This window comes from Mesoplodon bidens (genome assembly GCF_964165515.1).
Source record: "Mesoplodon bidens genome assembly, chromosome: 15".
Classification (NCBI taxonomy): Eukaryota; Metazoa; Chordata; class Mammalia; order Artiodactyla; family Ziphiidae; genus Mesoplodon; species Mesoplodon bidens.
Window position 1 is genome coordinate 51699234 of NC_138171.1, and position 25274 is coordinate 51724507.

The 25274-nt window shown below is 43.2% G+C and overlaps 1 protein-coding gene across 2 annotated transcripts in view; it reads right to left on the minus strand.

The window, feature by feature from the left end:
• TMC5 (transmembrane channel like 5) overlaps positions 1–25274 on the minus strand; it is a 74862-nt gene that overhangs the window by 26137 nt on the left and 23451 nt on the right. For both annotated transcript variants that reach the window (XM_081255260.1, XM_081255259.1), the window contains exons 2-8: positions 15935–16781; positions 13555–13727; positions 10384–10473; positions 5276–5375; positions 3050–3137; positions 2355–2603; positions 18–169 (exon numbers count right to left, since the gene is read on the minus strand). In XM_081255260.1, the coding sequence (XP_081111386.1) occupies positions 18–169; positions 2355–2603; positions 3050–3137; positions 5276–5375; positions 10384–10473; positions 13555–13727; positions 15935–16719 (1637 nt within the window). In that variant the 5' untranslated portion in view covers positions 16720–16781. The remainder of the gene's footprint in view (positions 1–17; positions 170–2354; positions 2604–3049; positions 3138–5275; positions 5376–10383; positions 10474–13554; positions 13728–15934; positions 16782–25274) is intronic.

A 25274-nucleotide genomic window follows, 5' to 3' on the forward strand; every position in this document is an offset into this window, starting at 1 on the left:
ATGCAGACATTCTATACCTGAAGAGCAAACTGAAAAAGCAGACAACCAAGCATGCTCCAACTGTGAAGATGTAGGCCAACTGCATGTTGTAGGAGGTCCCACTACTCCCATGCCGGATTGTAGTACTGGTGTAAAAGCCGTAGTACATCACTGTGTCGCTAAAATAACCCTGAAAGGGACAATAAACCACAGGTCAGGTGGATCTCTTGAGAAAACAGTGAATGACTATGGTCTGCACAGTTGACCTCTTCCGTATGCAAGAAGCCTGCACTGGTCAGTGCAGATATTTTGTTTGCCAGGAAAGAGGCACCCAAGGCCACTGAGAACCTAGACGTCTTATTAGGTTCTCAGAGGTGGAAAGGAATCTCAAACCAACATAACTTTACAATGGAGGGACCCAGCAATCACCACCCAGACCCAGTGACCAAGCCAAGCATGATTAAAAGCAGGACAGCCAGCCATTATGTGCCTCTGTCCTCTAACACGTATTATGGTCAAACAGGTTTAAAATGAAAGAAATCAAGCCTTTAGGTCTAAATTTCAATTTACAGGAAATAAGGAGTCTGTATAAATTAGAGGAACAAATTAGAGAGACCCGGAGGAAACAATTTGACAGTTGCAGAAGGTAGACCATTGGAATCTGCATGACAACTGGCCTGGTCTCTGCAATAAGCCCATGTCAAGAAAAAAGGAGGAAGGGACTGATGATATCATTCTAGATTAATAAAGACTTCAGAGAAAAACAACTGAACGCAAAGAGAGTGGGGTCTTTGCTTGGATCCTGGCCTGAACAAAAAGCTATGAAAGACATTTGGGGGACAACTGGGAAAATTTGAATATGGTCTGGATTTTAGATGATATTAATTTTTAATATTGCTACGTGTGATAATGTATATGCCTGCAGGAAATTGTCCTTACTGTCCAGAGATGCATGTTGAAGAAATTCAGCTGATGTCTGTAAGTTACTGTAAAATACTTCAAAAAACAATAAGATAAAACAAATTTGGGAAAATGGTAGCAGTTTAAAATCTACGTAGTGGGTCTTTGGGTGTTTATTTTACTACTCTTTATTTTCCTGTATGTTTGAAATTTTTCATAATAAAATGTTGCATATATACAAATATACACAATAATGAGAAAAAAGTGAAGGATAAATTGACACAATAATTCCATTTGAATGTGTCTATCCCAAGGGGAAAAAAATTTAACAGAAAAAGAAAAAAGAAAGACGAATGGAGGGACCTTATTGTGAATGCTCTACTGTAAGAGTAGGCAAACTCTTTCTGTAAAGAGCTAGATAGTAAATATCTTGGGCTTGGCCAGCCCATACCTGCTCACCTCTGCTATTGTAGCAGGAAAGCAGCACAGACACGGAAACAAATGGTTGTGGCTGTGTTCCAAAAGAACTTAACTGAAAAGACACCGAAATTTGAATTTCATATAAATTTTATGTTTCACAAAATGTTATCCTTCTTTTCATTTTTTTCCAACCATTTAAAAACATGGAAACCAATCTTAGTTTGCAGGCTATACAGATTTGGTTCTTGGGCTGTAGTTTGTCTATCCACAGAATCTCAGTGGCAGAAATCGCTTCTAGAAGGTAAACTCACAAGGCAGGGACTATGTGCTTCAGTAGGCAGCTGGGTAGATATACTGTGGCTGTTAATAAAAAGAATAATATGGATGTATATCCATGCTCAAGATTCATAGTAACGCAAAAAAAAAAAGTTGCAAAGCAAGATTTGTAGTATTTCATCTTCTTTTATTAAAAAAAAAAGTTTAACTATCTATCTACCTATGTATCTATGTATCTATGACTGTATAGAAAGAAAAATGGTGGACAGAGGTACACTCCAAACTGGAGAGTTAGACAAAAGAAGGAGGGTAAAATAGACTTTCTCTTAGTTTGCTCTTTTCTATACTAGGAATTTTTTTTAAGGAGGACTGTATTTTGTAGAAAGAAAAAAAAGAAAGAAAAGGTAGATCTGTGAACACCAATATGAGATGTCCACCACATATTAGGTGGAAGAAAGCAAGTCGTAGGCAGTCTATAGGAATAATTCATCTTTTGTTAAAAAAAAAAAAGAGATGCATATGTCCATGCACAATGTGCCCATTTGTGTGCAGAGAAGAGGATTCTGGACAACAAAAACTGTTAACATGTTCACCTCAGGAGACAGAAATTCTACTAGGCTGTGTATATGTTACTTTGGGGGAAAAAGAGAAATCATTTTAAACACCCTCTTTCCCCATCAGTTGACTCCCAGGCAAAATGAGAGGACTGGAAGGGTGACGGGCAGACCTGTCCCTGGGTCTCCAAGGTGTGAACTCAGGGCAGGGGATGGAGCACTTACAGCCCCAGTTAAAAATTCCAGTCCAGTGAATTGGAGGTGGTTCTTCTTGGCCATGGTTAACTGAGGGATTACGATGAAGCTGAAGGTCACAATGAACAAGAAAATGTTGAATTTCAAAAGCCACCTCAGAAAGTTGAAATAGGAGAGGACGCTGGTGCCGAACTTGCCTCCGATGACCTTGAGCGTCTTCTGCCACAGGCTGATGGAACTGAACAGTTCCGACAGACTGTTCTTGGATCTCCGGTACGCCTGCGGGTAGACACAACGTGCGCGGCTGGACCGTCCCTCTACAAATACCTACTGAGCAGGCTCCATAATAGCAACAATGGCCACTGTTTCTAGAGCGGTACAATGTGCCAGGCGCCACACTAAAAGCATTTGCAAACGTTATCTCATTTAATCCGCAGGACCACCCCCTAAGGTGAGTGCTATTATTTATTACCTTCCCAGGTTTGCTATTGAAGGTGACACTCACAGTGGCTAAGTTGCCCAGATAACTCAGCAACCTCTTAGGCTTTCCCATGCCTGCCTGTTTTCCCCACACCTAGACTGACCCAGTTTCTACGTCTTTCAAGGAAACAGCCCTGAACTTTGGTTCCTCCTCCCTGTGAGTCCCTTCTCATCCTTACTCTCCCACCTCCCTGGTTTCACCCTACTCTGTGCCCATTTACTGACCGCAGTAAAGACCGATTTACCAATGAAATGGAATTCAGACACTGAGCACAGCCGATGAGCTCCAGGATACGACGGGGCTGCTTACTTTTCTCTTTGTCAACCATTTTCCTGTGGGAAAGGGCAGAAAAAAGTGAGAGACACCAATGTTGTACTGCATTCATTCCCCAAAATATTTCCTGAGTGCCTGCGATGTGCCGGGCATGGTCCCAGGTGGTGAGGTAGAGACGGATTTCCCCAGCTCATGGAGCAGACATCCTAGTTGGAAGAGAAAGAAAATAAACAATAAATCTAAAAATAGAGTGGGTAAATGATATAGGATAATAGAAGGTAAGTTGTACTATGGGAAAGAAAAAGGAAAAACAGAGTAAGGAGGTGGGAAATGCTGGGGTGAAGACCATGGTACAATTTGAATAGTGCAGAGTGTTTGCGCCAAGTCTTGAAGGAGAAGAAGGGTTAGTCTATGGATAAGGGAGTGTCTGAATATAGGGAACAGCCAGTGCAAAGCCCCGAGGAATCCAGGACAGCTGGAATGGAACGAGCGGAGGAAGGGTGAAGGGTGTGAGTGATACCGTAGGTAGGTGGGTGAGGTCCTATAAGTCAGTGGTTCTCAACCTAGATTTTGCCCCCAAGGGACATTTGGGTAAGTCTGGAGACTTTTGGGGTTGTCACATTGGGGGTAGGGAGGGCACTGACATCTAGTGGGTAGAGACCAGGGATGCTGCTCTACACCCTACAGTGAACAAGACAGCCTCCCACAACAGGGAATGATCCAGACCCAAATGTCAGGTTGGAGATCCTGCTGTAAAGTCTTTCGGGCCATACAAGGCCCGCACTCTGTGACAGAGGAGGCCATGCAGAGTTTGAAACGGAAGAGTGTTTTCAAAAAGATCCAGCCTCACTTTTCTCTTTACTTCTCCATGAACTCATGGCATCTCCTTTGCTCTGGCCCCTTCCTGGCTCTCTTCTGTCCACCTCAAAAGTCCACCACCACATCACCATCTTCCAAGGCTCAGCTCACAGATGCTCCCTGCTTTGCCCAAGGGAACTACCTCTCTCCTTCTAATCCTCCCCCTGCAAACTCCTTCCACCTTGATTTGGCCTGATTTTCTTTCTGTCATTTATAAGTTACTTGTTGACCAATCTATCTCCCCTGCCAGACTCGGAAGCTCAGAACAATTGCATCATTGAATTATTTATTAGCAATTGCATCCACTCTACTAGTTTCTGCCAACTGCTACAAATTGCAAAAAGAAAAAGAAAAAGGCTGAGGAATGGTAAATGTAAGAAGGGCTGAAGGCTTAAACAGCCCTCGCTCTTGTTTTTGAATTCCTGGGCTTGGAAAGCTTCTGAGGTTTTGTTTGTTTGGGTTTTGTGCTCCCCCGCCCCGGCGCCTTGTGGCTTGCAGGATCTTAGCTCCCAGACCAGGGACTGAACTTGGGTCAAAGCAGTGAAAACACCCAAGCCCTAACCACTGGACCACCAGGGAACTCCCTCCGTTCACCCTCCCACACCTTTTTTTTTTTAAACAGTAGTTTGACATTTACAGAGAAGTTACAAAAAGAGAACAGATAATTCCCATCTACTACTCACCATTTCCCCCCTTTAATATCTTACATTTCCATGGTAGGTCTGTCACAACTAAGAAACCAACACTGGTGTCTAACTTTTACCTAAACTCCAGACTATTCCGATTTTACTAGTTTTTTCACAGGTGCCCATTTTCTATTCCAGGACCCATGCAGGGAACCACATTGCATTAATTGTCATGTCTCTTTAGAACACTTTAGCCTGTGACCGTTTCTCAGACTTTCCTTCTTTTTGATGACCTTGACAGTTTTGAGGAATACTCCTCAGGTATGTTGAAGAATGTCCCTCGATTGGGGTTTGTCTGATTATTTTGTCTGGTTAGACTAGGGTTGCTGGTTTTAGGAGAGAGTACCACAGAGGGGAACTCCTTCTGGTCACATGACTTTCCCTGGGAATGTTAACCTTGACCACCTGGTAGTATTAGCCTGACTTCACCCCTGGGAAGCTACTTCCCTCTTTCCATGCTCTGCTGTCAGGAAGCAGGTCACTAAGCACAGCCCACACTCCAGGCAACCAACACAGATTGTGTGGAATTCTTGGGTAGGAAGATTGTCTCTTCTCTTGCATTTATTTATTTCTTTTCTTTCCAACATGGGACAAAAGTAGAAGATTGAGGTTTCCATGAAATCTGGGCAAGAAGAAAAGCTTTTGGTCCATACCTAAGGTTCCTTTTCTCTTCCATGGTCCTTGGCTGATTCCTGATGGCTTTAATTCTGTCTCTAGGTGTCATGGGTATCAGAGATGCGATTAACTTTTGTCCTGCAGAAAAAAAAATGGAGTTTAATTTTTTTCTCCTTTAACAGAATAATAGCATTTGAAAATACGGTGCTGAAGATAGAGCATGTTTTTATAAGAGCACAAAGAAAGAAGAATATATGTACTCAGTGATCCCAAAAGTCACAAATAAAAACAAGAAGACGGCACGTACACGTGTGAAATCTCGAAGCCAAAGCAAATGATAGTTTGCACGCAATTCTAATTCTGTGCTTTCCTTTTTCCCATGACAAGGAACAGTCAGCAAAGCTGATGAGACCCAGGATGTTTGGTCGGCCTGGCTCTCCTCCCTCTGTAATTTCCTGCATGGCTTTCTCTCGCCCCTGCACTCCAGGCCCAAGCATCTTCTTTTCTTGACTGTTGTCTTGTGCTCCTCCATCCCCTGGAAGATGAGGACTCCCCCCTCCTCTCCCAAGACCTCAAATTCCCACTTTGCGTCAGCGTGGCAGATACTGTTGGTCATCTATCCCACAGTCAGCTCTCCTTTTTGACAGAATCCCAATCTGGTTCAGAAATCTACGGCCCTCTCTCCCATGGCCCTGGGCTTCTGCAGGGTGGGACCCATCTCCAGGCACAGGGGACAGATCCCAGTGAATCCAAGCCTATCTTGATGGTCCCAGCCCCCTTGCAGGTGACCTGTTCAGGCCCAGGCATGTGACACGTTGGCCAATGTTCTCTGAGGGGTGGTCTGCTGAGGAGTTTCTTGGAAAAGGTTTCTTCCCTCTCAAAAAAGCAAGACTCAGAAAACATGGAAAAGGCAGACCCTTCTCGCTCTGGGTTGTGTTGTGTCTGCGTGTGACGCCTGGCACTGCTGCCCCTGCTCTGGTAACAGTGGAGGGGCAGCTGGGGGCCCGCCGGGGCAGTGACCGGGAGCGGGCTGGCTCTTGGCCTTGTTAGGGAGCTGCCTGGAACTTCTCGTTTCAGTGACATAGCTGAGGTGGAGGGAGAGTTCCCAGAAGAGGGCCACCAAATCACTCGGCTGAAGATGAGGAATTTGAGTGTCTCCTGAGAGGGAAGTGGGAGTAGACAGAAAGGAAGAAAGGTGAAGGAGGGAAGAGGAAAAAACCTGGTTTCACGGCGGACTTGACAAAAGAGGCATCCCTTGTTGCCAGATCCAGAGTGGAGAGGGATGGGACCAAAGCAGGACAGGACGGTGGTTAAGGTGTCAGGCTTGGGAATCAGGCAGACTTGCATTTGATCCCAGATCTGCCACATCATTTAATTTCCCTGAGCCTCAGGATCCTCATCAAGCAAATGGAAATGACAGGCATGCCTGTCTCACGGGTGTGGAGTGTGGCAAGTAAATAAAACTAAACTCGATGGATAACAAAAAGGCAGAACACTGGGCACATGAAATGAGCTTGATCAAGGTAAACTCCTTCTTTGGTACCAGACGTTCTCAAAGTGGCCCCTTCCGCGGTCCTGAGCATCCTCAGGTCATCTACCAAACCTTCACCCTACTCGAAGTCTTAAAACCAAAACCCTGTGGGCAACTTGGAAGGTGCTGTTCCCGTTCTAACTCCCCTGCCCCAGGGTCTCACTACCTTGGATGTTCTCACGTGAAGTACGAGGGGTGTCTAAGCCTGTGCTTTCTGAGCTATGAAGAGTCTGAGAAAACGATTCATTCACAGGTGTTGAAAACCATGATAACTGCTTGCCTTCTTTGTCATTCCAATTGCTGAAAATCTGAGAGTCTGTTACATCAGTGTCAGAAATGGAGGAGACCAAACCAAAGCTTGAGTTCGCCAGTGTCTTTCCTGGAACAATCTGACTTGAAGATGGATGACTTTGGACCCCAGATGGGACATTCTCAACCTCAACGATGATTGCATTCACTTGGTCACCAGACAACATCTCTGGCTTCCTCCAAGCCTTACTCTCCACCAGGGTGCGCTTCCCAAGACCTCATACAGCAGTCACACTGGCATTGTTGGGAACCTCCAGGAGAAGTGATGACAACCACAGAGAGACGCCCCCCACCATTCACAGTTTTTAATGCCAGTATGAGATGGACAAAACTAGCCCCACACAAATCATAGCACAATTCCCCACATCTACACTGGAGGGGTCTCCTCGTGAAGAGGTGTGTTTTCCTGCAGAGACTTCTGTCGCAGTAGCTAGGTAAGAGGCCAGAAACAGAATTCTTTATTGAAGACAATGGGATTCTAGAGACAGAAGGCAGAGATTCTTCTAAATGACTCATAATGAAAGGGCAAGATTTTCTTTTTAATTTGGTGTCTCTGGTCTAAAACTCATGTTTTATATTTATAGTTTTATGTGCCTATGTAAATCCAGATGGGTTTATAGTGAAACAATTATTATCTCCTGACTGTCTTGGGTGGCCCACCCTGCTGTCGGTCTGCTTCCCAATACCCATTTTCTCTTTTTCTCATACCAGCAGAAGCCTCCTTTCCTGTGCAGGCACTGTGCTCAGTTAAAACTCTCCCAGCTTCCTTTGTGGCAAAGGGTGTCTCCTTTGCAGCCAAGGGTGGACCTGTGACCCCATTTTAGCCAATAAGATTGTGGCTTCCAGGAATGCTCTTTAAAATGTGACACTTTGCCTGATTTCACCTTTATCGCTTCACCATTTCGCCTTCTTTCTGACCAGAGGCTGCCATTTTGAAAACAAGAGGTTAAATGTTCACCCTCTAAGGATGGTGGAAAAATAAGTTTTAGAAGGAGACTTAGGCCTTGAGATCATCATGGGCAGAGGTGCCATATAAACTTTGGACTGCCTCCTTGCATACTTCTTGTTACAAGAGGAAAATAAATCCCTTTATTGCTAAACCACTGTCCTGTTTCAGTGCTGGGCACCTGGACGCAATTCCTACCCAACAGACCTGATCTGGAAATCACCCTGGCCAAGCTGTTTATTTAATAGTTGGTGAAACTGAGGTGCAGAGGTATGAACTGACCCCCCTCCTCATCACACTCTCATGAAATGGCAGGATGGGACTAGAACACTACCTCTTCTCCCCACACCAACGATAATTACCAGTAACAATACCTGCCATTACTGCGGGCAGCTACTTTGAATAGAGTATATTATTTAATTTCCACAATCACCCTACAAAATAACCCCCATTTTATAAGAAAACTGAGGCCCCCAAAGGTAATTTGCCTAAGGTCACAAAACCAGCAAGTAGCAGAGCTAAGGATCAAACCCAGGTCTGTCTGGTCCCAAAGCAGGGCCTTTTAATCACTTCACCCTGGTCCTCTCCTGTAACAAGATGCTGAGGTATCACTCATTCATTCATTCATTCATTCATAAATGAATGAATATTTATGAGTACCTACTATGTGCCAGGCACTTCCTAGATGCGGGCATGATACATCAAAGTGACACTCTATCGGGAGACTGTCCACCAATTAATTATAAATGATTTGAGAATCAGAACTGGTGCAAAGCAAAAGGGTGCAGAAAGCCAGGTTCATCTCTGGGTCCTCTACTTCTTTACTTCTCTCTGCCTCCTGGGGACTCCACCCAGAGGCCCTAATTTTCATGCTGGCCAGAGAGAGCATCTTAGGAGGTTTAAAGGCATTTCTTTTTCCCCAGTAGTTAAAGCCATTCCCTGCTCTCGTGGGAACCAAATGGAGAGCATGACTGTTTATATCCCCATGGATTTCTCTCCCAAGTAGCAACACCTATCCCTTGAAAGATACAGGCCTCCTTGAGAAGGCTCTTAAAGCATGAGGCTAGGGCTTCCCTGGTGGCGCAGTGGTTGAGAGTCTGCCTGCCGATGCAGGGGACACGGGTTCGTGCCCCAGTCCGGGAAGACCCCATGTGCCGTGGAGCGGCTGGACCCGTGAGCCATGGCCACTGAGCCTGCGCGTCCGGAGCCTGTGCTCCACAACGGGAGAGGCCACAACAGTGAGAGGCCAAAGTACGGCAAAAAAAAAAAAAAAAAGAATGAGGCTACAGGATATCATCCACCCTAGGGGGTCAGAAGGTGAGGGATGGTTTTAAGTCATGGGGCCCAGAACTTGTGTTGTTACTTAGAGGACGTCTTCGGTTTATTCCTCATTTCTCACAGGTTTGCCTTTAACTTCCAGTTTTCCCTGGCCTCTCTCCTCTAATGTTTTTTTATTTCTCAGCCTCTGCCTCTGCTCAGACCTTCACCACAGCACACAGTGAACCTTATAGAGCTTCCTAACTGATCTCAAAGCCTTCTCCAAAAAAAAAAAAAAAAAAGCCTTCTCTAATCTGATTACTCCTACCCCTCCACTGTCATAATAATTCTATGATTATTCAGAAAAATTTGGCTCAAGGCACTGCCACCTCACCAGCATATGTATTAGGCACGGGATGGACATGTGACCCAGCCTTCTTTCCTATGTAAAAATGATTGGTTCATGTGTAGGCATGTGTCCCAAATGGGGCTGGAGAGAGTCTCCTCAGCACTGACTCACAGGCCTAGAAAGAAAGGAAGACTTTCCATGACACTGCTGAGCTGTGTGTGTGTCTAGGCCTGCTGCTGTCATGCTCCCTGGCCTGCAGGGAAAGCCTGACTGGTTGAGATGAATGAGGTGAAGCTTAAAGAGAAGCTCCATCAAGCAAAGATGCGAAATAGATGGAGAAAAAGAATCCAGGTGGCCCTGAACCCCTGGCTTCAGACTCAGAGGCCCTGGTTCCTGTGACTCATACAACAAATATCTCTGAGCACCTACTATGTGCCAAGCACTGTCCTAGGTGCTGGAAGGTAATTCTACCTTCAATTCTTTGTTTCCTCATATCCTTCCCACCACACAAGCCTTGGGCCTGGGTGAATTGGGTTCCTGTCACTTGCAACCAGAAGAGTCCTAGTGAAGACACCCTGATATCCAAAAGAGAAAAAACTGCATGTTTAAAAGAAAACCCCATTATGATAAATTAAGGAAGTACTGCATCAGTTACCACACCAGAGGCCGAGAGGAAAGGGCAATGTCTGCATTGCCTTGAACACATTCCTTCTTTAGGGTTGATATTTTTGGTCACTGTCCATTTAAGCCTTACCTTGGGGTGACTTGTGCCAATCATGTCCAGACAAGGGTGGGTCTCCATAAGCTTGGCTGAGGTCATTGTCACCCACATAAGCAGGGTTCACTGGAATGAAGAGACAAGAGACAATTAATCCCACTACACTAGACGTTACTGAGCACACAGTGGTCAGTAAGACTTGTTAATGGGTCACAAATCAGAGTTCGAAAAATATTTGTCTGGAGGGGGAGGGATGAATAGATGGAGCTCAGAGGGTTTTAGGACAGTGAAAATACTCTGTGTGATACCATAAGGATAGCTACATGTCATTATATATTGGTCCAAACCCATAGAATGCACAACCCAAGGTGAACCCTAATGTAAACTATGGACTTTGGGTGATAATGATGTGTTAATGTAGGCTCAGTTGTAACAAATGTCCCACTCTGGTGGGAGACTCTGATAACGGGGGAGGCCATGCACATGTGGGGCAAGGGATATGTGGGAAATCTCTATTACCTTTCCCTCAATTCTACAGTGAACCTAAAACTTCTGTAAAAAAATAAGTTTTCTAAAAATTGAGTAAAAAAAAAAAAAGCTTTTCTAGGTGATTACAAAGCTTCCTTCTAGTTCTAGCTTTTTATGATGACACATGAATAAATTTGAAATTTGGCATGATTTTTTTAGGGACAGAGCCCACTTTCAGCATCTACATGACAGTGTCACATTTCAATATATTTTGATTCAACTCATGGTAAACAATGAAGGCTAAACTCCTCAAAAGAGAAAATGGAGCACATTTTGATGGAGATGTACGAAATTATACTGCAGGAGGTTCTGGAACTTCTTGCCAAGGATCAGTTCCTGGTTTTGCTGCTTACTAGCTGTGTGCTCTCTGGCATGTTACTTAATGTCTCTGAGCTTCAGAGTCTGAAAATCAGGGATAATAATAGGATTGTTGGGGAAATTGAATCAGTTAATACATGTAAAGTGCTTAAAATAATCCTGGAACATAGCAGATTCTTAATATATATTAACTATGTGGTAAATTAATTGTTTTTCAGCAAATATTACACTTCCTCCACCTTGGAAACCTCCACTGAAGTTGAGCTTGCTCATGTGACTTGCTTTAACCAGTGGAACATGGTAGAAGTGACAGTTTGCTAGTTCCAAGTCAAGGACTCAGAGATATCACATGTTTCTGCTTCCAGCTTATGCCATGGGAAGAAAATGGCCCAGGTTAGCTCACTGGGTCAAGAAGGACACTAGACCTAAATAGAATCTGTGACCTCAAATCAGGCACAGCAAAACCCAGCCTGGTTCAGTCAAACTCCAAGCAAACCCACAGATGTGTAGGTGAGAAATAAATGATGTTTATCGTACAACATTGGGTTTTGGAGTTGTTTGTTATGAAGCATTCCTGTGGCAATAGCCCACTGATACATCCCTTACAGTTGTTGCTATTAATTCAGTTAGCATTGCTCAAGCACCAGCTGTATGCTAGGCACTAGGAAAATCACATAGAGCCTCGGAGGATACATGGATGAAATGGGTTCTCCTTACGGAGTGCATAGTCTAACAGGATGGCAAAGCACTGGACAAGTGAATGCCGGCACAACGACCTTGGTCCTACAAGGAGCCCAGAGAAGGAAGCCACACTTTACGTGACCACTTTTTAAAATAGCTTTCTAATTCCAGTGTTCTATGGAGCTTGGTGGTCAGGAATCTGCATTTGCCCTGATCCTACCCAGAAGTAATGCGGGGTCAGAAAGACTAGATTCTGATACTGGCTCTTTTGATTTAGTAGCTGGGTGACCTTGCGCGCGTTTCTCTCTGAGCCTCAGTTTTCCCTTCTGTAACATGGAGAGCTGTAGTGTCTGTCTGAAAGGTGGCCGCAGATGAAAGAAGACTGTAAAAGTAAAGTGCTTGGCAGGGTCTCCAGGGAAACACTCAAAACCTGCTGGGCGTTATTAGCTCTGCTTGCATTGGGGTGGGGCAGTGTTCTCAATCTTTTTTTTTTCATTACTGGCCACCTAAGTAGCTGTTTTAGACATTTCTTCCTTATTGCCCTCCCCCATGACATTTTAATACCACAGATATACGTATAACTATATACATATACTGTATGTATATCTGCTTTATACATAAAAAGAGGAAGGTTTTTTTCTGGGCTTTCAATAAATTTTTGCCCCTTGGGATTGATATGCCCCACTGAGAATGCCTGGGATAAAGGTTCAGAATAGCCCAAGTTAATGTTCTCTATGCAAATGTGTAAGAGTCTGCGTTTTTCCTTAGTGTGTGGTGATGCATCCCACTCCCTCCTCCCTGCCTTCTTCAATCGCTTCCCCACCCACCCCCTCAGGGCTGAGCAGTCTTCTATCTGCACCAACCAACACTTGGGTCCCTCACTCTGTTCATGACTGAACACTCCTTTTTCCAGCTCTCACGGGCTCTGAATTCCTATAACATTGACTTGTGCCATGAGCTGGCTTCTTCTATCAGACAACAAGTCCCTTTTTTTCTTCCGGAAGATGAGAACTGGTAGAATCTCCTTTACCTCCTAGAGCTAAACCTTCACACACAGCAGATTCTGAGAACGACGTGATTTTTCACGTATTGTCAGTCTGTTTACTAATTTTCTTTAGTCTTGATGTGCTGGTGTCACCTACTCACTTAGGCTTTTCGAACCGTGAGGACAGAGCTACTTCTAACTCCCTGTGCCCCCAGTAGGTTCCAAAGATACAAGTGCTGACCATCTGAACACCTTCAGGATGTGCTGAACTAAAGCTGGACACTGACAGCCACACAAACTGAATCTAGTCCACCAGTGGTTTTGTTTGCCCAGCTCAGGGATTTTATTTATTTAGTCAAAAAATTATTTTGGAGCATGTAAAAACCCAGATTTCTGGCTTCTTTAGAAAAATCTGAGGATCTGGCCACACTAAGCCCATCTTCCCACATCATGGTGAGGGACTGAGCCTGACCATCAGTCACCTCACACAGGCACAACCCCTGCCCAACCTGCTTTGATAATTGATGACACTGCTTGTCTTCTCTAAACCCTGAATGTTCAACCCTTGTAAGGTGGGTGTTTGAAGGAGGAGGAATAAACCGATTCTTCTCTTGCTGATCTTCAATGATTGGTCCCAAGCCCACTGAATTTTACTTTCTTCCCAGGATATGATTCTCTTCTTAACAAATGCTTACCATAGCCATTGCCAGGAGCACCTGGCACAGAGGGGCTGTACGGATTTGCCATCTCCCTGGATTTCATTTCAATGCTTTCAGGATAATCTCCATCCTTTCTCCCAAGGGTGCCCAAGAGGCTGTCACCCTCACGGTGAAATGAGGGCTGGATTGAAGATGCTCTGCTGAGCATTCTGAAATCCCAAAATGATGGATCAATAGTCATCCAATAGCATAGTAAGGATAGTCATCCATCCATCCATCCATCCATCAATTCATTCATCCTACAAACGCTGACTGAATGCCAACCATGTATTAGGCATGGACAATGGGGTGAGAACACAAAGTTAAAGACATGGGTTGTCTACCCTCAAGGAACTCTCAATACAGTCTGGCCGAGCTTATTAACCACAGCCATAAGCAATTATAATACAAGTAGCAACTGATGAATTTAAGAAGACAGGCCCAAGGAGTTCAGAGGAAAGAGAAGAGAATTTGGGCTGGGAGTCTGAAGGGAAATCTACATGGAAAAGAGACATCTGAGCTGGGATTGGAAGGATAAATTAAAACATGGTTAAGAGGAGGGCATTCCAAGGATGAAGAACAGCACAAATAAACATGTGAGACCAGAAAGTGTTGAATATATAAAAGGAATGCTATGAAAATCAATTAACCTGGAGCAATGATTCTCAATTTTATGTATATACCTATTCCCAGGCCTCACCCCAGACAACTAAATAGAATCTCTGAAAGTTGGGCCCAGGCATTTGTATGATATTTAAGTCTCCCCAGGTAATCAGATAATTCTAAGCATCAGCCAAGGTCAAGAACCACTGACCTAGAGTATACGGTTCAGGTAGGGAGAGGATAGCAGAGGTGGGAGGAGGTCAGTCAGGCTGGGCTTTGCCTGGCATCTTACATTACCTCAGCGCATCCTCATTCTTAAATGTTCTCACAAGTGAAGTGGTGTAGTCTTTCTCCCAAAGGTTATGAAGAACAATGGAAGATGAGAAACAAGGGAGTGACAAATTCAAAGGTGTGTATATATATATATATATATATTTTTTTTTTTTTTTTTTTTTTTTTTGCGGTACGCGGGCCTCTCACTGTTGTGGCCTCTCCCGTTGCGGAGCACAGGCTCCGGACGCGCAGGCTCAGTGGCCATGGCTCACGGGCCCAGCCGCTCCGCGGCATGTGGGATCTTCCCGGACCGGGGCACGAACCCGCGTCCCCTGCATCGGCAGGCGGACTCCCAAAGGTATATTTTTAACGATGAGCCAGGCAGTGGGGGATAAGACCAAGGAGGACATTTTGACATGGTCCTATTAATCCACCTATTTAGGTTGTATTTAGCATTATTCCTGTAGGCATTTGACCTCACTGTGCAACCAGATCCCATATCCTTGTTCCTAGAGGTAAATAAAAGCCATTAGTCTTTGTTGAATTCATAAATATTACTAGTAGAAATAGTACATAAAAATAAAACTTGTATTCGTTGAAAATTCACATGGTAAGTTTGTTATAGGTTAAGAATAACCTGAAAAATAAATAAAGAATCACATCTTGTTGGCAACATGAACATTAAGAAATTTAACTCAGGAAAAACGAAGTTTGGCAAAACTGTCACCCAAGACTAACCCTCAGTGACCCAAACCGTACCTAGTAAAATTTGTCAATGACCAAAATTGATGGAAGATTAAAATCTTTTTGACAAAATTTAGATCTATCAAATCTGAACCAGGAAAAATTGGACTTAAAAAAAAAAAACAAAAAACCTCCTTAGAGGAATACCAACCACGGCGAAAACTAATTAATAAAACTTGATGAAAACAACAATGCAGAAGATCAATGAGCCAAATCTACTCTAAACATGAAAAGTGATCAATTCTGACAATAATTTCAGTAAAATAAAAATGAAAGTAGAAAAAAATCAGGAGTGGCTCAATCATCTTGTATAAAAAAATTGAGGAGTTGAATGGATTTCATGGAGTTAGATCTTCAAAAGACTTTCTTGATTAAAATGCCTTCCTGTTGATATAACTCTGGTTAAAATGTTTGGGTTCATAACTATCATCTTAATCCTAACCTCATTGGCGAAGTAGCAGTGTCAAAACAGTGGGGATCTAAATGTCTTGCAGGGATTAGACAAGAAGAAATAGGAGACTGGGAAGGACGTTATTTGAGCAAGAAGTGATGAAAGATGATGTTCAGGTAAGGGCTTAAAGCCTCAGGCTGAGAGTCCAAGGACCAGGTGCGGTATACAGGTAGGCATGAAACTTTCACCATAAATTCATGTCATGGAAATAATCATACGTGTCCTTATCCCAAACATCGCCAACCAAGTTCAATTGACTTAATGATCTAGCCTCCATCCCCAGTGGAGGGAGATTCCGGCACTTACTCCCTGGTCATTTCCGGGTTCTCTGAAGAGCCATAATCATGACCATTCTCAGCACCTGGGTAATCAGGCTCCCCCCAGATCTTTGTAGAATTCCGATAGTCCTCAGCGCCAGGATAGTCTGGTTCCCCCAAAAAGTTTGGAGAGTTAGATTGATTCTCAGCATCTGGATAATCAGGCTCTCCCAGAGTGTCTATGTATGGACTGATTCTGGAACCAGCATATTCTGGATTCCTTCTGGAGTCTGGATGGTTGGAATTGGCTCCGGGGCCAGAATAGTTAGAGTTTCCCTGAGCTCCAGGGTAGTCTGGTTCTCCCAAGGAGTCAAGATAATCTGGATTTGTTCTGGAGCCTGCATAGTTTCCACTGCCTTTGGAACCTGCAAAATCAGGATTTCGTTGAGATTCAAAGTAGTCTGGCTCTCTGGATGAGCCTGGGTGATATGGATTGCTCCAAGGTCCAGTATAATCTGGCTCTGCCAAAGATTTGGAATTGTCTGGACTTCTGGACCCTGCAGAGTAGGGATTGCTCCTGGTGACAGGGTAGTATGGATTACTCCAAGATCCAGGATAATCTGGTTCTGCTAGAGACTCAGGATAGTATGGACTTGTTCTGGAGTCTGCAGAGTATGGGTTGCTCCTGGTGCTGGGGTCATCCAAGTTGTTCAGAGGACCTGGCGAATCTGGATAATACTGAGTTTTCAAATACCCCCGAGCGTGGTTCTGAGACCCATAATAGTCAGGATAATCTGGATCCTCCTCATAAGCATTATTCCTGTAGGCAGACATGTTTACCCGGGAGTATTAAAATGTTCCTGCCTCTGCAGTCATTCAGGGATCTCTTTCTTTATCTGAAAAACAAAAAGGAAGGAAAGGTCAGAATTTTTTTCCCCTTCGTCCCTGCAAAGATTGATGGTTATTTTCCAGTATCTGTTCTTTTTTTCTCTCATAGTTGGGTACACAGCTACCCAAAATAAAGACTATGTTTCCCAGCCTCCTGTGCATCTAGGTACAGCCATGAGAGTGGTCAAACAAGATGTGAGCAGAAGTGATATACACAACTTCCAGGTTGTGCTGTTAAAGGGAAGGAGTACTCCTCCCTTTCTCAGTCTTCTCACTTCCCGTGAACTGGACTGTGGAAATGATGGGGCGCTCCTTGGCCATGCACACACAGGCAGCACCCACCCTAGGGAGAGCAGCAAAACAGCCTGGCTTGTTGATGATTTCACAGATCAGTGCCCAATATCAGCTTGGGCTTTTATGTAAAGAAAGAAATAAACCATTATCTTGTGTAAACCACAGTTTTTTGGATCTGATACTTTTGGCCAAACTTATATCCTGACCAATACCTTCTGCTGGGGAGGGGAGCAACGAACCAAAAGATTGGAAGAAACAAGGACTTATTGAGCACTTTGATTGCACTTGTTCTTGGGTTCAAAGCATAAATTACTATGAGCGCACAAAGGAAGAATGGTTAATGGTAACTAGAGGGCTTGGGTAAGGAGACAAGCACCACCATCCCCTCCAGTTTGAAAATATGGTTTTATGAGTTTTATGAGCTGTAATCTATAGACACAGCATACTTTCAAATCAGAAGTGATGGAGTTTTAATTTCTAAGTGAACTATCTGTTGTTTTTACTTGCCTTTTACCCATTTCGCCTTCTTTTGGCATCAATGCCCTGATTTTCCTCTGGGCATCTGCTCATGGTCTGGGAGATTCAGGAAAGGCTGATTGCATTCCTGACTCCAAGGATGGTCACATGACCAGGTCTGGCCAATCAGTGTCCACCATACCCCTGGCCACAGGGTTTTGTTCAGGAATGGGCACATAACCCAAGTCAGTCTTCCAGGACCTTGACGGACTAACTGGGAAAGATGTGCTCTTATTTCACTAAGTTGCTTTGGAGATAGAATATAAGCCTGGAACTTGTGGTGTAGTGTCAGTCAGAACAGCAAAGAAAATAAGTAGGGGAGAAAAATTAAAGAAAGAATTAATAGGATAGTAGACTGACCTGATATGGGAAGGGTGAGAGTTAAGGAAAAGAAAAGACAAAAAATAGTTCCACAGTTTGAGTCAGCATGATTAGATAAATGGCGATGCTTTTGAAAGAAGGAAGTAGACCATTTTTAAAGTTCAGCCAATGTTTACAGGTTTATCTCTATGTGAACGAGAAGGGTTAGACTTTTTGTTGAGTAATCGGAGCTAAAGAATTAACCTTCTGCCGTGACTTATACCCTTAGAATGTTTATTTGCCAACTCAATTCCATATTTCTCAGTATAGCAGAAGTCACTTTTTCATTATTTTGTCCCTACCCAACATCCACTTCTCTCTTTTGTGGCAACATTTTCCTCTCAATCCATGTCAGCCAGGTGTAGACGTGTGACCCAATCAGAATTATTTGCTTCTTGGCCACAGTGATTGGGTTGGAGCCAGTGAGACTCAATTCTGGGAGTTTTGTCAGAAATGTTGAAAGAGAGAAGTTCTCTCTTTTGGCTGGACTTGGAGTTAGGAAGTTATAAGCCTGAAGCAGCCAGAGGTCACCAGGGGAGAAGGCCTGCCTGAGAGTGGTACCAACAGGGACCAGAGCAGAACCAAGAGATAAACAGAAAGAAGGATCAAATGTTATGACACTGTTTAAGCACCTGAATCCAGCCATGCCTGAAGGCAGCCAGCCACTGGATACTCGAGTCATTACATTCCCTTTTTGACTTAAGTTGGTTTGAGTTGGTTTTCTGTCATACACAAATGAAAGAGAATTTCAACTAATATGCTGAGTTTTACAAAAAGAAACAACTGCACAAACTGAGTGCTATAAAGACAAAGTGCTGGGCTTTATTGCAGCTTATTTTTCATAACATGGAAAATGAACCTGTTCATTTACTTATATTGTAAGACTAGAAATATATATATATATATATATATGGTCTAGGATTTCCATAGCCTACTAAAACCTTAGCTATTACATCTAACAAGCTAAATGATGCCTACTAAATGCAAGAAAATGAAACCTGGTACAATACCAGCCTAAGAGAAATAAGTATGTCCACCAAAAGGCAGTGAGAGTGCTCATAGCCGCTTTTCTTATATAAGTGCCAGAAATTGGAAACAACCCAACAGCAGAGTAAGTAAGTAATTTGTGACATATTCATACAATGAAATACTACACAGTAGTAACAAAGACTGAACTTCTGTGACATGCAATGACATGAATGCATCTCACAGAGGCAGTGATGACTGAAAGTCAGATGCAAAAGAGTACAGATTGTATAACATTCATACAAAGTTCAAGAACAGGAAAACTAATTAATGGTGCTAGAAGTCAGAACAGAGATCACCTTGGGGAAGGGAGGAGATGGGAAACAATGGGAGCGAGCCTCTGGGGTTCTGGAAATGTTCTCATCTTGATCGGGGTGGTGGTTACATGGCGGCATGTGTGTGTGTGAAGCTGTATGTGAAAATACATCAAGTACACTTAAGAACTATGTACCTCTCTATAAATATATAACTTCTTACCTTTAAAAAGAAAAAGAAAATGAAAAAGACCTAAACCAGAAGCCATAACAGGAAACCTATTTTCCCTTCTATTTCTTTCTGTTATACCAGCTGAAAAAAAATTAATGGTTCTGGCTGACAAACATTGCCAATTTTCTCACATGTATATCACAGAAAATCTGAGTGGATGAAAGCAAAAACTAGGTGAGAACACGACACATTATCTGAACTGAATCGTCTGTTATGTGATGCTGTAAAATGAAATGGTTAGGAATCCAGCCCTTGGCATTAGGTATAACTGGGTTTGTTTCCATCTGCTGGTGGTGTGGACTCAGGCAAACCATTTAACCTCTCTGGGTCTGTTTCCTCATCCATCCAACACTAATAATGCCTCATAGAGTTGTAAGGAGTGAAAAATATGAGGCACATAAATAGCTGTCACCAAGGAAGCATTCGCTGAACAGAAACTATTATTTACCACTATTTCAATTTATGTATAACGTAAACTTGGCAGCTTCCACAAGAGATAAGGGTTGGTGGACAATAAAAGTCAGGCACTGCATTTGCAGCAACATGGATGGACTTAGAGATTATCATACTAAGAGAAGTAAGTCAGACAGAGAAAGACAAATATGATGTGACTTATATATGGAATCTAAAAAAATGATACAAATGAACTTATTTGCAAAAGAGAAGCAGACTCACAGACATATAAACAAACTTATGGTTACCAAAGGGGAAAGGTGGGGGGAGGGATAAATTAGGGGTTTGGTATGAGCAGAGACAAACTACTATATATAAGATAGATAAACGACAAGGTCCTACTGTATAGCACAGGGAACTATATTAATAGCTTGTAATAAACTATAGTGGAAAAGAATCTGAAAATATATGTGTGTGTGTATATATGTATATGTATATATATATATATATATATATACATATATATGGAACTGAATCACTTTGCTGTACACCAGAAACTAACACAACATTGTAAATCAACTATACTTCAATTTTTTTAAAAAAATGTCAGGCACTCAACAAGGACATGATTTAAGAATAGAAGGTGCTTTATAATAAAGTAGAGGGAGAAGTAATTCTACCGAATTCGGAGGTTGACATAGTGACTGTAACTGAGAATTAAATTTTGCTGTGAGCTTCTTATTAGCCCAGACTGAAAGAGACCTATATGTGATCAGCCAACAATGAGTTTCAAGTCTGTTGGTACAGTTCTCTGTTCTACTGAAGTCATTTGACAGGAACTTGTATAGTGCATGTCTCTTTCACAGACCAGGCACAAATGGTGCTCTAACCACTACCATCTACTGGGACAAATTCCTAAACAAACAAAAAGCTAAGCCCACAGACAGTGATTGGAGAGAAGAGGGAGGAGGAAATAACTACAAGGAAATAGTCTTGTGCTGATGGTCAAATGAAATGGGAGTGGTCTTCTGAGAACCTTACTCATAGTTTCATATTAACTATTAGAGGAACAAATATCCTGCCCTTTCAAAGGAAAATTTCCACTTTGTGCCTTGGAAAATGCACAAAGAGGATACTATATATTTTTTTCTTTTTTAAATTGAAGTATATTTGATATACAATATTGTATGTTACAGGTGTACAATATAGTGATTCACAATTTTTAAAGGTTATACTGCATTTATAGTTATAAAATATTGGCTATGTTTATACAGGATACTATATATTTTTTTGCCTCTACATTTTATTTTTCTAGTATCTTCCCAATAAGTGTCATTGAACCATCTGTTCTGAGTCCTCCTTTTGGCATCCATTTAGGGTTTCCCATTTCACTGTTTCAATGGTTTTCAATCACATTCTCAAGCATTATATGCCATCTGAATCTGTTAATTGTAGACTCCCTATTTGACCATGCAAGGCTCCTGGTTTGAATGGGTGATCCAAACAAACTTGCATTTGTCATTCAGCTAGTCCAGGAATGTTCAGGGGATAAATTACATCCTAGACTCTTTTTTTTTTTTCATCCTAGACTCTTGATGAGGTCACGTTCAGGCTATTTATCTGGATCTGTGCTGTCTCTCAGCTTTCCCAGACTTAAACCATCATAATCCAAGGCAAGCCACCCACAAGCTTTGTTCTGCAGCCACCAAAATGACCTCACAAAACAGTGACATGGAGTCATTAAGGGTTGTCAGGCCAAGCTTTATGCGTAATGAGAAAAAACTGGAAACAATCCAAAAACCCATCAAAAAGGGACAGACCAAATCAGTGACAGCACATCTGCATAATGGTATATCATGGAGCTATGAAAAAGAATGTTCCCAATCTCCAGGTACTAGCAGACGATGGCCGGCGATGGCCGGCTTTGTATGGTTCTTCTTTCTAATTTCCTTTTCCCGTCCCCTGCCCCAGGCCCAGGTGAGAATCATGGCCAGGCAGCTGTGAACTACGCAAGGTTAATTTTGCTAATTGAGGCCAGTTATTACCAGAAAGACAAGGAGAGAGAAGCCAGGGCCTTGTAAAAACTAACCTAACCACCACCAAATGCAGGACATCACCCCATAAGAGGCAAAGTGAGGCCACAAATTCTAATTTCAGCTGTATGTTTTATCTTGTAAAGGGGTGAACTTTTCTGTGCCAACACAAGACAACCTTTCAACCTAAATGAAATCACCGTGTTTATAAGTGGTATAAGATATATACATAGTTAAGATTCACAGTCCAAGTTATCAAAGTGAGTCTACAGAAATTCTTAACTAGCTCCAATGAGCCACCATCCATTTGATTTAAAATAGACTAGCTAAATTTTTTTTTTTTATTTCTTATTTTTAACTGCGTTGGGTCTTTGTTGCTGCGCGCGGGCTTTCTCTAGCTGCGGCGAGCCGGGGCTACTCTTCGTTGCGGTGTGTGGGCTTCTCATTGTGGTGGCTTCTTCTGTTGCAGAGCACCAGCTCTAGGCGAGCGGGCTTCAGTAGTTGTGGCATGCGGGCTCAGTAGTTGTGGCGCACGGGCTTAGTTGCTCCGCAGCATGTGGGATCTTCCTGGACCAGGGCTCAAACCCATGTCCCCTGCATTGGCAGGTGGATTCCTAACTACTGCACCACCAGGGAAGCCCCCTAGAGCAGCCAATTTTTTTAATTGTTCTTTTTTGGGGGGTTGGTACATTTTATTTTGCTAAATATGGACATTAAAAGCAACAACAGCTACCACAACCTACTATCACAGTTATTTCCTAAGACATTTTACAGATATTTTTTAAAAGGAGAGGGTCCCAATCTCAAAAGGAATAGCAGTCCATTTAATTGAACAGATTAACCTTCTTAAAAGCTTACCTCTCTCTCCTTGTTTTTCTCATTTTGTCTCAAACAGATGCAAACTTTGCACAAACTGACTTGGTCTGCAGATGCTGTTGGGACCAGTGTTGGATGGGTGTGGGTTTTCTCTCCCGTCGTCTTTTTTTTCTTTTTATTAATTAATTTATTTATTTTTGGCTGCGTTGGGTCTTCGTTGCGGTGTGCAGTATTCTCATTGCGGTGGCTTCTCTTGTTGTGGAGCACGGGCTCTAGGCGCATGGGCTACAGTAGTTGTGGCTCATGGGCTCAGTAGCTGTGGCTCGTGGGCTCTAGAGCTCAGGCTCAGTAATTGTGGCACAAGGGCTTAGTTGCTCTGCGGCAAGTGGAATCTTCCTGGACCAGGGATCGAACCCATGTCCCCTGAATTGGCAGGTGGACTCTTAACCACTGTGCCACCAGGGAAGTCTCTCCCATCGACTTTTGATAGAAGCTGGATTGCCAATGATTTTCAGAAGGTTATAGTCTCTGATGCGAGTCTGAAGTCTGAAAATTCCCAGCTGCTGACTGCAGGCCACACGTCCTGAAAATCAGATGACAGAGGACTTGACTCCCACAAGGGATGGTGTCACACTGCACCCCTCAGCCAGGTACCTATGCAGGAGGGACACACTGGCTCAATGCCTTCTTGTTTTCTTTCTTCTTAATGGCTTTTATTTTTATTAAAAAAAATTTTTTTTGGCCACACTGCACAGCATGTGGGATCTTAGTTCCCCAACCAGGGATCGAACCCGTGCCCCCTGAATTGGAAGCTCGGAGTCTTAACCACTGGACCGGCAGGGAAGTCCCCTCCTCTTAATGACTTTTTAAAAATGGATGACAGTAAAGTATGGAGAATAAAAGAACAAACATTACCAAATACTAATCTTTTTCATATTAATTTGAGATTTGTGTTTATTTTCTCAAGGAAATAAAACATGACTGGTAGAGCAGAAGCTCTCAAGCCTCCCCCCAGTCCAGTTTCCCACCTCCACCCCACCCCTTCTCTCTCTGGAAACCAGCACTCTCATGAACTTGGTGGGTGACTTTCCATTTCATATTGTTTATATTTTGACCACTGTTAGGGGTTGAATTATGTCCAGAAGTCCTTAACCTCTGGTATCTCAGAATATGACCTCATTAGGATATAAGATCTTTAAACAGGTAATCAAGTTACAATGAGGTCATTAAGGCAGCCCTAGTCCAATATGACTGTTGTCCTTATTAGCAACAGAACTTTGGATGCAGACATGCACATGGGAGGAGTGAAGAGACACTGGGAAGATGCCATGAGAAGATTGCAGTTATCCTGCCACAGGCCAAGGATTACCAGAAGTTGGAAGAGGCAAGTAAGGATCCTTCCCCTACAGGCATCAGAGGGACCATTACCCTGCCGACACCTTGATTTCAGACTTCCAGCCTGCAGGACTGTGAGACACTAAATTTCTGTTAAGCCATCCAGTCTGTGTTACCTTCGGCCTGCATCGCCGAAGTCTACTGAGAACAAAATCAGCCCTCCCCCCCACCCCACCCCTGCATTTGAGAATGGCTGAGTTAAACTGAGATTAACACGGGAGATCTAAAAGGGGTTTTCCAACTCTCCAAGTCCACAATATAAAGAAAAATTTACAGGGAAAAAAAAGAAAGAAAAAGAAAGAGAAAAGAGGTGAGACCTTTTCATTAAAGAGAAAGAAGTGGACATTTTGGATGAAAGTGAAACCTAAGTTAGGAAGTGAAATGGATGTACTTCTTTTTTTTTTTTTTTTTTTTTTTTTTAAATATTTATTTATTTATTTATGGCTGTGTTGGGTCTTCGTTTCTGTGCGAGGGCTTTCTCTAGTTGTGGCAAGCGGGGGCCGCTCTTCATCGCAGTGCGCAGGCCTCTCACTATCGCGGCCTCTCTTTTTGCGGAGCACAGGCTCCAGACGCGCAGACTCAGTAACTGTGGCTCACGGGCCCAGTTGCTCTGCGGCATGTGGGATCCTCCCAGACCAGGGCTCGAACCCGTGTCTCCCGCATTGGCAGGCAGATTCTCAACCACTGCACCACCAGGGAAGCCCGGATGTACTTCTGAGACGTAATAACACCTGCCTACTCAGAATCAGGCAGCGTGAGCAGAACATGCATACCCTCGCTCAATCTCCACTCGTTTTGGCGTGGGGACTCTTCATGCTCTCATTTTACGGATAAGCAAGTTGAGGCTCAGGAGTCAGTAACTTCTCTGAGTTCTCACGGACAGTAAGCAGGGACAGGAATTTGCATATAAGTTTCTTAACGACTACACTTGACCGTCTCCCACCTAGACTGACTCCCTCACTTTTTAATTTACTTATTTAACCACTGACATATCTTGAACAATCAATGAAGATTGCTCAAGCAGAAAGGGAAATGGGGCAGAGGTTTTTCTCCTACTTAAGATAGAAAATAAAAACAACACAATTCTGATTCATGTAAAAAGAAGCCTTCTTTGCAGAAAGAAAAACAATAAACAAGCTGGATAAAAGGAGGCAAGGGGCTTCCCTGGTGGCGCAGTGGTTG